This window comes from Chaetodon auriga, chromosome 5 (genome assembly GCF_051107435.1).
Source record: "Chaetodon auriga isolate fChaAug3 chromosome 5, fChaAug3.hap1, whole genome shotgun sequence".
NCBI classification, from domain to species: domain Eukaryota; kingdom Metazoa; phylum Chordata; class Actinopteri; order Chaetodontiformes; family Chaetodontidae; genus Chaetodon; species Chaetodon auriga.
Window position 1 is genome coordinate 1,552,869 of NC_135078.1, and position 9,776 is coordinate 1,562,644.

The 9,776-nt window shown below is 37.6% G+C and overlaps 1 protein-coding gene across 1 annotated transcript; it reads left to right on the forward strand.

Annotated features, from left to right (window-relative positions):
- The first annotated feature begins 6,540 nt into the window (after window positions 1-6,540).
- LOC143321431 (THAP domain-containing protein 6-like) lies at window positions 6,541-7,959 on the forward strand. The gene is made up of 4 exons (XM_076731767.1): window positions 6,541-6,621; window positions 6,843-7,035; window positions 7,177-7,284; window positions 7,622-7,959. The coding sequence occupies exons 1-4, from the start codon at window positions 6,542-6,544 to the stop codon at window positions 7,865-7,867; spliced, it is 627 nt and encodes a 208-aa protein (XP_076587882.1). The 5' UTR covers window position 6,541; the 3' UTR covers window positions 7,868-7,959.
- Window positions 7,960-9,776: the final 1,817 nt, after the last annotated feature.

Sequence of the window (9,776 nt, forward strand, 5' to 3'; positions counted from 1 at the left end):
TGCCAAGTAAAATAAATCAATTCATCTTAATAAATGCATTTCAGGTATCGTTCATGTATTCATTCATATAAATAAATTTTAGATTTTTGTTTAGTGTATTATGGGTATGTAACATGACAATACAATGGAATCTAATATTACTTGTCAAATGTTTAGCAATAAATAATGTTGTCAATGTTTAAATAACTCATAATGTAAGGGGAACAATGTTTTCAAACTGTTGCAGTGTTTTAACAAGGTAGGGGACAGTAGATGTGCTTGTGAACATGAAGAGGGCAGTGAATTTGTTTGTGCAACTTAAAGACTTTATTCATTTATATTCGGAAACAAAATATGGACTGGGTCCAGCCACATTCCCCTCATTATTTTCATGCAAAGCACAAAAATGCCTCATAATGGATGAGGTGTTGTTGTACCCAAATTCTTTAGCACACAACAAACACTTGACCTTGGATTAAAAGAAAAGACAGTGAAAAATATAGTACATTGCATAACAAACATAAAACACATGTAACAATGTTACTGAAAGTGTACTTATTTTATTGGGGGGAGATTAGATCAAGATGTTCCCACACGGGGAAACTTTGTGTTTCTCACAGGCTCCACCAAAATGCACCTCTATGTCACACACAAACCAACAAATTGCCAACACTAACCCACGAAGTGAGCGGATCCATTGTGGTATATATAGGTTCATAAATCGCGCTGATAGTCAAACCAATTCCTGAACCAGTGAGGCTTTGAACGTCACCAGTGATGTCACTAGCCCTGAAACGACACAAGCGTCGATATGCGCTCTACTAAAAACTTCCGGGATGGAGGGGGAGGCCAAGATGGCACTCTGAGGAGTCACGTCTTCTTGAGCTCTTCAAACCTAACTGTTTTGTCAAACTAAATACGGTAAACAAGGACTTTATCTGCGCCAATTTTAAGAGTCACTGTTTACCTTCATCTTTTGGTTGAAGTCAGCGAACCAAAATGAGCAAACTGGAGAAAAGAAAGAGTGACGCCAAGAAGTCGCTAGCCAACATTGTCTCCGCTAGCAAGCCTGCTAACGTTAGCCAGCCTGACAATTCAACTACTCCTGGTAAGCGTGCAGAGGCTAAAAACACCCTGATCGACTCCATGCATGACTATCTTGAAGCGGTATCCGTTCCACCACAAAGTGCCTGATGGAAGATGAGCTTCCTTCTCTCCCCTTCATGCCATGTGCTTCTCCTACTGGTAAGCAAAGAAAAGTTGCGGACATGGAGACAACTTCTGTTCTCTCTCAGCTCTTGTCACTCACCAGCCTGATTAATTCGAGGTCAGATACTTTGGAAAAAATGGTCAGTGGCAACTCCATTGTGATCGCAGGGGTGAAAAAGGCAGTCCAAGAGAACATTAAACAAATCACAGCTGTAAAAGTCTTTTGATGCAGTCTGTGTCGAGATAAATGACATGAAGGGCAGAGTTGTCAATGTTGAATCACGACTTGAAAAATTCAAGGCAAATGCTGATACACAGGAGAAGCGGATTTTCTCACCCAATAACAACCAACCCAGAGACATCATCATGAAATTCACATCCAGGATCTACCGTGATGCTATCTGGCGTTCTGCTAAGAAGCCAACTTTCCTGAAGGACAACAACTTAAAGCTGGCAGAGAATCTGTCAGCAGATGATCAAGACCAGCGGAACCAACTCTGGCCGGCTGTGGCGAAAGCACGGAAAGAGAATAAGCTGGCGTTCTTCGTAGGAGAATGCGCGTTCATGTATGGAAAAGAAATATTCCCACCTAAATGACTTACTCTGAGGTAGTTTAAGGCTCAAAATGAGGTAACACAAGGTTTGACAGTGTTATCATATTGTGTTAAAGTAGGCATGTCCAAACTATTCCACAAAGGGCCGAGTGGCTGAAGGTTTTCTTTCCAACCAAGCAGCAGCACACCAGACTTGACTCATTTCGTCAGCTGATCTCAGTCTTCATAGAACTGATTGGTCAGACTTCGTGCTCTTGATTGGTTGGAGGAAAAACCTGCAGCCACACAGCCCTTTGTGGAGTAGTATGGACATGCCTGTATTAAAGTGTCATTTTTTACTCTCATCTCTTTTACACTGACTGATACTCTTCTTTTCTTGGTTACTTGACATTCCGGTTTGTTTACACCCAAAAAGCCAGTCAGAAATAAGCTGACATTTATTATTATTTTCAAGTTATTTTTATGTGAATATGCCCTTTATTTCAAATATTCAAGCAGTGTATTGAATATTGCTCCCAGGCAAGCTGAACAGCAGCTATTTTTTGTTGATTTATTGATTTTTTTTTTTTTTAAAAGGTTGCACTTTTTTCCCTTCCTTCAAAAAACGCTCAAAAATAATTATTACTTGCCATATAGGTTATGTTTTAATATTTAGATACTTTTGTCATGGTTTAAGTTCACAGTTCCCTCATGCAGGGTTTGCAGTTCTCATCTTCAGCTGTGTTCTCTTTAGTGACCACAGCTTTTCAACTTAATCACATCTTCACTTATTTGGTCTAAGCTTTAACTTCCTATTTGTCTTTTTGAATGTTTTGTTTTTCTTTTTTATCCGTATGTCTTTGTCTATTATCTCTTTAAATGCGAGAAGTTTAAGAAACAATGTGAAATGTAAAGCCATATTTTTATATTGCCAACAGTATAGCACAGATTTTTGCTTTATAGAAGAATCCCACTCGACTGAACAAGATTTGTCTTTCTGTAGGTGATTTGTGGATGTCCCATGGTTCAGAGTGCTCTGCAGGTGTTTGTATTTTGAAAAACAAATTTAATGGTAAAGTTCTGATTTCTGACTGTGACAAAGATGGTCATTATATTTTTCTGGTACTTGAGGTTGCGCACTCTGTCTATATATTAGACAATGTGTATGGATTTAACTCTCTCTATTGACAGGTTGGAGAAACTTTTACTACACTGGCTAACCAAATATCCAAACTCTTCTATAATCCTTGGTGGAGACTTTGATATTGTGTTTGATAATTGCATGGATAGGTGGCCCTCTAGGGGCTCAGACACATCTAACTTACATGTCAGGCAGTTTGCGCAGAGATTTGATTTAACTGATTCGTGGAGAGACTCTCACCCAGCTCAGAGATCATATACATGGTGCAACAAGACGCAAACCAGTCATTCCCGTATTGATTAATGACTTATTTCAAAAGACTTGAAAGAAGTTAAAACAGACATTTATCCTACGCCACTTTCAGATCACAGAACAATTCACTTAACTGTTCCTTTATACTCCTCCTCTGGTGCTAAAGCATCTTATTGGAAGCTTAACAGTATTATCCTTGAACATGAAGAAGTGATTGCTGAAGTTGATAGATTGATAAAATTTTATTGGAGCAAAGCTATTGCTGAGAATATGTTTTGCAGCAACTGGGAATTTTTGAAATATGAACTTGACAAAATCCTTCGAAAGTACAGCATAGATTTAGCACAGAGAAGAAGGGCTGAGGAGAATGAAGCAATACGTAAGATAGCATTTTTGACTTCCAAACCAATAGAAGCTCTTGTTGAGTCAGATAAGGCAGAATTAATTGACTTGCAAGTTAGGTTAGATGAGATTTCTAAGCACAAAGCTGAAGGTGCATTTGTCAGATCGCGCCAAAAGTGGCTTGAAGAAGGAGAGCAGAACTCTGCTTATTTTTTTTTAGATTAGAGAAACGTCAAAACAACACTAACTCAGTTCTACAACTTAATGAGACAGTTTCTAATGATAAAAACACCATTGCTAAATACTGTGCTAACTTTTACTGTAAACTCTATTCCTCCAAATATTGCCCTCAAGCTGCCTCTGATTTTTTTAATTCCATAGATAATATCACTCAGCTGAATGAGGCAGATAGTGAGTTTTGTGATAGGCCAATTTCTCTGAATGAGGTCACAGATGCTATAAAACATTTAAAAATGAATAAGTATCCTGGGATAGATGGCCTTACTGCCGAACTCTATAAGCAATTCTCTGATACCTTAGCCCCTTTTCTTCTAGAAGTCTTTAAGGAAAGCACTGATAGGGGTGCACTCCCTCCCACCTTGTATCAAGGCCTAATTACCTTGATTCCTAAACCAAGACTTTTAGATAACTTGCGACCAATTTCCTCATTGAATAACGATTACAAATTGCTCGCACTGATTCTTGCAAATAGAGTAAAACCTGCTTTAGACACTGTTATTGATGAAGTCAATCGGGTTTTATGCAGAATTGACATATCTCCGATAATATAAGACTAATTTTGGACTTTATAGACTACCTGGAATTGGTGCAGGATGACAGTTTTATTCTTTTTTGGATTTTTACAAGGCTTTTGACTCCTTAGAACATGATTTTATCATTAGTGCTCGAAGGAAATTTGGTTTTGGTCAGTTTTTTGCAATGCAGTTCATACCTTATATGTTGATAGTAATAGTTCTATAAAACTTGCTAGTGGCACTTCCCCAAGATTTTCTCTAAAACGTGGATTGAGGCAGGGGTGCCCCTGTCAGAGTATCTCTTTCTTCTGTCAGTTAAACTTCTTAATTTACATTTAAACCTCAGTCCAATAAAAGGTATGGTCATTGCTCACAGAGAAATATTCATCAGTCAACTGGCAGATGATACTCTAGATACCTCTTTCTCAGGGATGTTTCATAAATATCAGTGGCAATCAATAGTATCCTGTCCTTCTCAAAAGCTTCTGGACTTTCTCTCTTGATCTTGATAAATGTGATCTTTTGCCTGTTAAAGATTGGTGGTAACCTTAATTCATGGAATTCCTGTGAAAGACTCTGTAACATACCTTGGCATTCAGATCACTAAAGATAAGCAATCCAGATGCTCTATGAACTTCACCCCCATCATGGAAAAAACACAAAAGACACTAAATCATTGGCTCCAACGGGACTTGTCTTTAAAAGGGAGAGTTCTGCTTCGAAGACAGAGGAAATCTCACGTCTAACCTATGCTGCTCAGTCTCTACATGTCATCAATACAACTTGTAAATCAGTTGATAAAATGTTAAATAACTTTTTATGGAAAAACAAAACCCACTACTTACGAAACTCTGTCTGTTTGAATACCTATGACAAAGGTGGTTTAAATTTTATTGATTTTGGATCACTCAGTAATACCTTCAAGATAAATTGGATCAAAAACTATTTAAAAACCCCCACTTCCATCTGGAACTTCATCTCAGATCATGTGTTCTCAAAATTAGGCGGCCTTAATTTCTTGTTGCTCTGTAATTCTAGCATTCCAAAATTACCACTGAAGCTTTCTCACTTTCATCAGCAGGTTCTCTTAGCCTGGATTTTGATTTACAAGCACAGTTTTTCTCCACAGAGATGCTTCATCTGGAACAATTGTAATATTGTTTATAAAAACAAAACATTATTTTTGGATAAATGGTTTAACAACGGAATTGTTTTAGTCAGTCAATTGTTCAAAAAAAGATGGAATGCTATACAATTACTCAGAATTTCTTTTAAGATATAATATACCAATAACACCATTCATGCCATTCCTTCTGGTTTGTGCATGTTATTCAGAGGCTCTAACAGCTCTCCTCCTTTATCAGCCAATCCTCCTGACGTGTCAAACTCTCCTCTTGTTACCATTTGTTTCTCTTCAGCATCTGAACTCCAAAATAAGAGCCATGTTTCAGGATAGCCTAGTTTCCATTCCATCTGCAACTACTTATTGGAATAAATTTGTGAATGATATTGATTGGAAGAAGGTTTGGTCCTTACTGCAAAAATTTATTTTAACAAACAAGGTCAAAGAGATCTCATTTAAACTGATTCAGAGATTTTATCCTGCAAAACAATATCTGTCAAAATTTAAAAATGATATAGATGTTAATTGTTCTTTCTGTCAAGAGCATCCCTGAAATGTGTGTCCATTTATTCTGGTCGTGTCATTATACCTATGAATTCTGGAGGGACATCCACAAATTTACAGTAAACAATGTTTATTCTGATTTTCACCTTTATTTTAAGAATGTTGTGTTCAGCTTCTATCACTTTAATCACAAAGATGGTGATGCATTTTTCTTTATTAAACTGTTCTTACTCTTGGCAAAGTTTCACATACATAAAAGCAAATTTACCAGCAAAAAGCCTGTTTTTTTTTTGTATTTAAAAAAGAATTTGAACAATATATAAAGACAATCTCTTCATCAAATAACAAAAAAACTTTAAAGACTATTAACATTTGTAACACTCAACTTGTTTACATAAAACATGTTCTCACATACTATTTTTATTTATTTATTTTTTATTATTTATTCATTTACACCTTCTATTTCTTTTCCTTGTTTCTTAGTCTGTCTTTGTAATGTGTTGCTCTTGTCTCTGTATTGTTCTGTGTAATGTACACGCTGATGTTTTCAATAAAGTTTGTAATTTAAAAAAAATTAAAAAAATAAACACTTCCAGGATTTCTTGACACACGCTCCGACAATACATGTAGACGCCGCTTTGAGCGCTGGAGTCCTACGTCAACCTCGCCGCCATATTGAATGTGGCAAGAGTGAGCAGAGAAGATGCCGCATTCTTGTGCAGCGTGGAATTGTACCAACAGGTTTACACTCCAAACGCGATTGCAAGGGATTACCTTTCACAGGTAAGAATGAAAAAAAACTTTTGATTGTATGTGGCCATTATAACATAACTTTATGTACAGAATATGCTGACTTTGTGGCTATAACATGAAGTCCCGCATGTAAATACTGTGGATTCCTGCACGAAACCAGCCTCCGAACAACGAAGTCTTTCCTGACGAAAGTGGCCCGAAGTAACTACGCTGATTGTTGTTAGTTGATTAACTTTTCATATACTCTGTAGGTTTCCCAAAAATAAAGAGCTCAGAAAGAAGTGGGAAACAGCTGTCCGGCGGGAAGGGTTTTCTGCTAGTCAGTCATCCGTGCTCTGCAGTGAACACTTCAGACCAGAGGATTTGGACAGGACAGATCAGACAGTCAGGATCAGAGACGGAGCTTTTCCTTCTGTCTTCAGTTTCCCAGCTCATCTCCACATGGTAGGTGTATAGGCTGTAAGGATTAGATCATTCAGTGCCACACTACGCTAACAATGTTTTCCCTTTCTGAATGTGAAGGAGTCAGTGATGTATTTAGTTTTACACTGTGAGACCATTTCTATATTTCATCCTTCACTTTAGCCCTTGGTTACCAGGACGTCTCAGACCTCAAAGAAGGCACAGGAGACCGTGTCACCGTACTGTTCCCAGCTTGTCCAAGAGACCGAACCCCTGCCTGTGCCCAGTGTTGTGAGTAATAAGTGCTAGCTATGCTTCAAACAGCTGCAAGCTGGTTATATTCAAACTTCTTGTCACTCACCTGTGCCCATACAACACCTACTACTCTCTGTCACTCTTTCAGACAGACTCACATACACATATGCACATACATTGAAACATGCAGTATTGAATCTGCAATTGAACCTTCACACACACACGTACACGCTGCTGGCAGTACAATTGAGCAGAGCTAAAACTAAGAATTTAAGAATGTGGAACATTGGACAGCACATTGTACTAGTAAAGATGTTATGGACTGTCACTGAGTGATGTAGTGATGAACCATTTTCATTCTTTTTTGTACTAGGACCACTCCTATGCTCTGCCTTCATCATATGATGATCTGAGAGCCAGACTCAGGGAAGCCGTGAATAGGGTGGAGAGTCTGGAAAAAGAGAGGAGGAATGCAAAGGACAGAGAGAGGAGGGAAAAGAACACTGTGAGTGGTCTTCTGGAGGATCTCAGGGTGAAGAACGTGATAAATGAAGAGTTGAAAGAGCAGCTCGATACATACTCAGGTGACATGAAAATACAAAATTTGGAGATAATTTGAACTTAAGTGTATAATACTTTACCTTCTTTGTAAAGATCTGCCAGTGCTAATTGTGTTTCAGATCTTCCCGTACACCTCCTTTCAAAACAGAGCCATGAATACACCAAAGACCAGAGGGATTTTGCCATCACCCTCCACTTACATGGTCAAGGCTAGTTGCATAAATGTATAGATTGATAGATATAGACATAGATATATGTATGTATATATGTTCATCAATGCCACCCCTGTACAGATATATGTATGTATATATGTTCAGCAGTCATTGAATATGAAAATGATTAATCAAAATCAGTGAAATGTAAATGTTTGTGCTCTTTATTCAGAAAACCCACATGTCACATCTAAAATTCAGGATCTAGTTATTATAAACAGATGTTTAATATTTCAATATTTATCATCACAATAACAGTGTTGCATACATTGATAGCTGTAATAACTTAAAAAAAAAAACCACATACCCTGGTTTGGTACATTTGTACTCTAATGAAAAAAGGTCTATAGGAATCCTATAAGATCTCTTTAGTATGTATAATCAAGGTTTAAGGTCCATGACAGTTATTTAATACCTCTGTGGCGTTCTATGGTACTGCTACCATCCCTGTATGATACGTCAAGGCTATAATTTGTTTCCTCACGAGTGTTCCTGTGGTACAATCTCATATTGCTATACTAAAATGTCGCAAAATACTATAAGATTATAACCATTATCACATTACATTAAAAGTTACATATGATGTTTTTGATGCCTATTTGTTTCCCAAATATATTAGTGTGTTTGTGTGAATGGGTGAATACAAGGCATCACGCTAAATCAGTTTGTAGAAAGGCGCTTTATGAAGTTCGGTCCATTTCCTTGCATTAGTTTACGGAGCAGATCTGCCACATCCAACATGGCAGACACGTTGACGTATGCAGCAACGGCCCAACCGGCTCAATGTGGCGTCTATTCTGTCTATGCGCTCCGAAGCGTCTGCACGGTACGACCCATCACTACTTAACTACGGCAAGCCGTTCCTGCCAGAAATACGCCACATTCAGTCACGTTTCAACTTCAAAAATCGCCGTTTTTTCAGATTTTACGGCGTTTTTTACGCAGTAATGCGCAAAAAGAACGCCGCTTTTTACGCCGTAATGAAGTCCTCTGAGAACGCGCGTATAAAACGCCGTTTTGTGCATCAAACAACGCGCGTAAAAAACAGCGTTTTTCTAGTATGGTAATAATCTCCACTCTTCTTTTCTCTCAGCCACTGAACTTGAAGTGTCTGCGCCCAATCGCTAATCAAGATAAGCAGACCAAATCAGTTCAGCACAGATCTCCTTTGTGGCAAAGTTTTTCCTAACTTACCTTGTAGTTTCTCATAGGTTAGTATTTTGGGTGTTAGGCAGGAAAATACCTATATATATATATATATATATATATATATATATATATATATATATATATATATATATATATATATATATATTAACTTTGTCGTTATTTTAAATTAATCTTCCATGCATGTTTATTTATTTATTATTATTATTTTTTTTTGGTCAATGCTTCTATGTCATTGTTGATTTTCACTTGTTTTCTCCCTGGCCGAAGAAGTGGTACAGTGGTTAGAGCTCTGGATGTTGAAACAGAGACCTTTTAGCTTGCAGGTGCGAATCCCGTGAGTGGCATTGTTTACTTGAACACTTTGCGTTTTTTTTTTTTGTTTTTTGTTTAACTCTGTCATACACCACGTTGCTATATTGTGATGTATTTGTTTGGATATAAACCCACTAACTTTGCAGCCCTGTGTTAGTAAACAAGATGGCAGAAACCTGTGTGTACTTGTACTTCCTCTCATTTCTGTCGTTTAAGCTCCCCTTCCATGCATTGTTAGGATATATAGACATATATACCGGAGCCCAGGATGGC

Bases quoted from the DNA above. Each gene is read 5' to 3' on its own strand.
- LOC143321431 (XM_076731767.1), top strand. From the start codon at position 6,542: ATGCCGCATTCTTGTGCAGCGTGGAATTGTACCAACAGGTTTACACTC. The intron at 6,622-6,842 runs GTAAGAATGAAA...TATACTCTGTAG, and splicing joins CAAGGGATTACCTTTCACAG to GTTTCCCAAAAATAAAGAGC. The intron at 7,036-7,176 runs GTAGGTGTATAG...CCTTCACTTTAG, and splicing joins TCCCAGCTCATCTCCACATG to CCCTTGGTTACCAGGACGTC.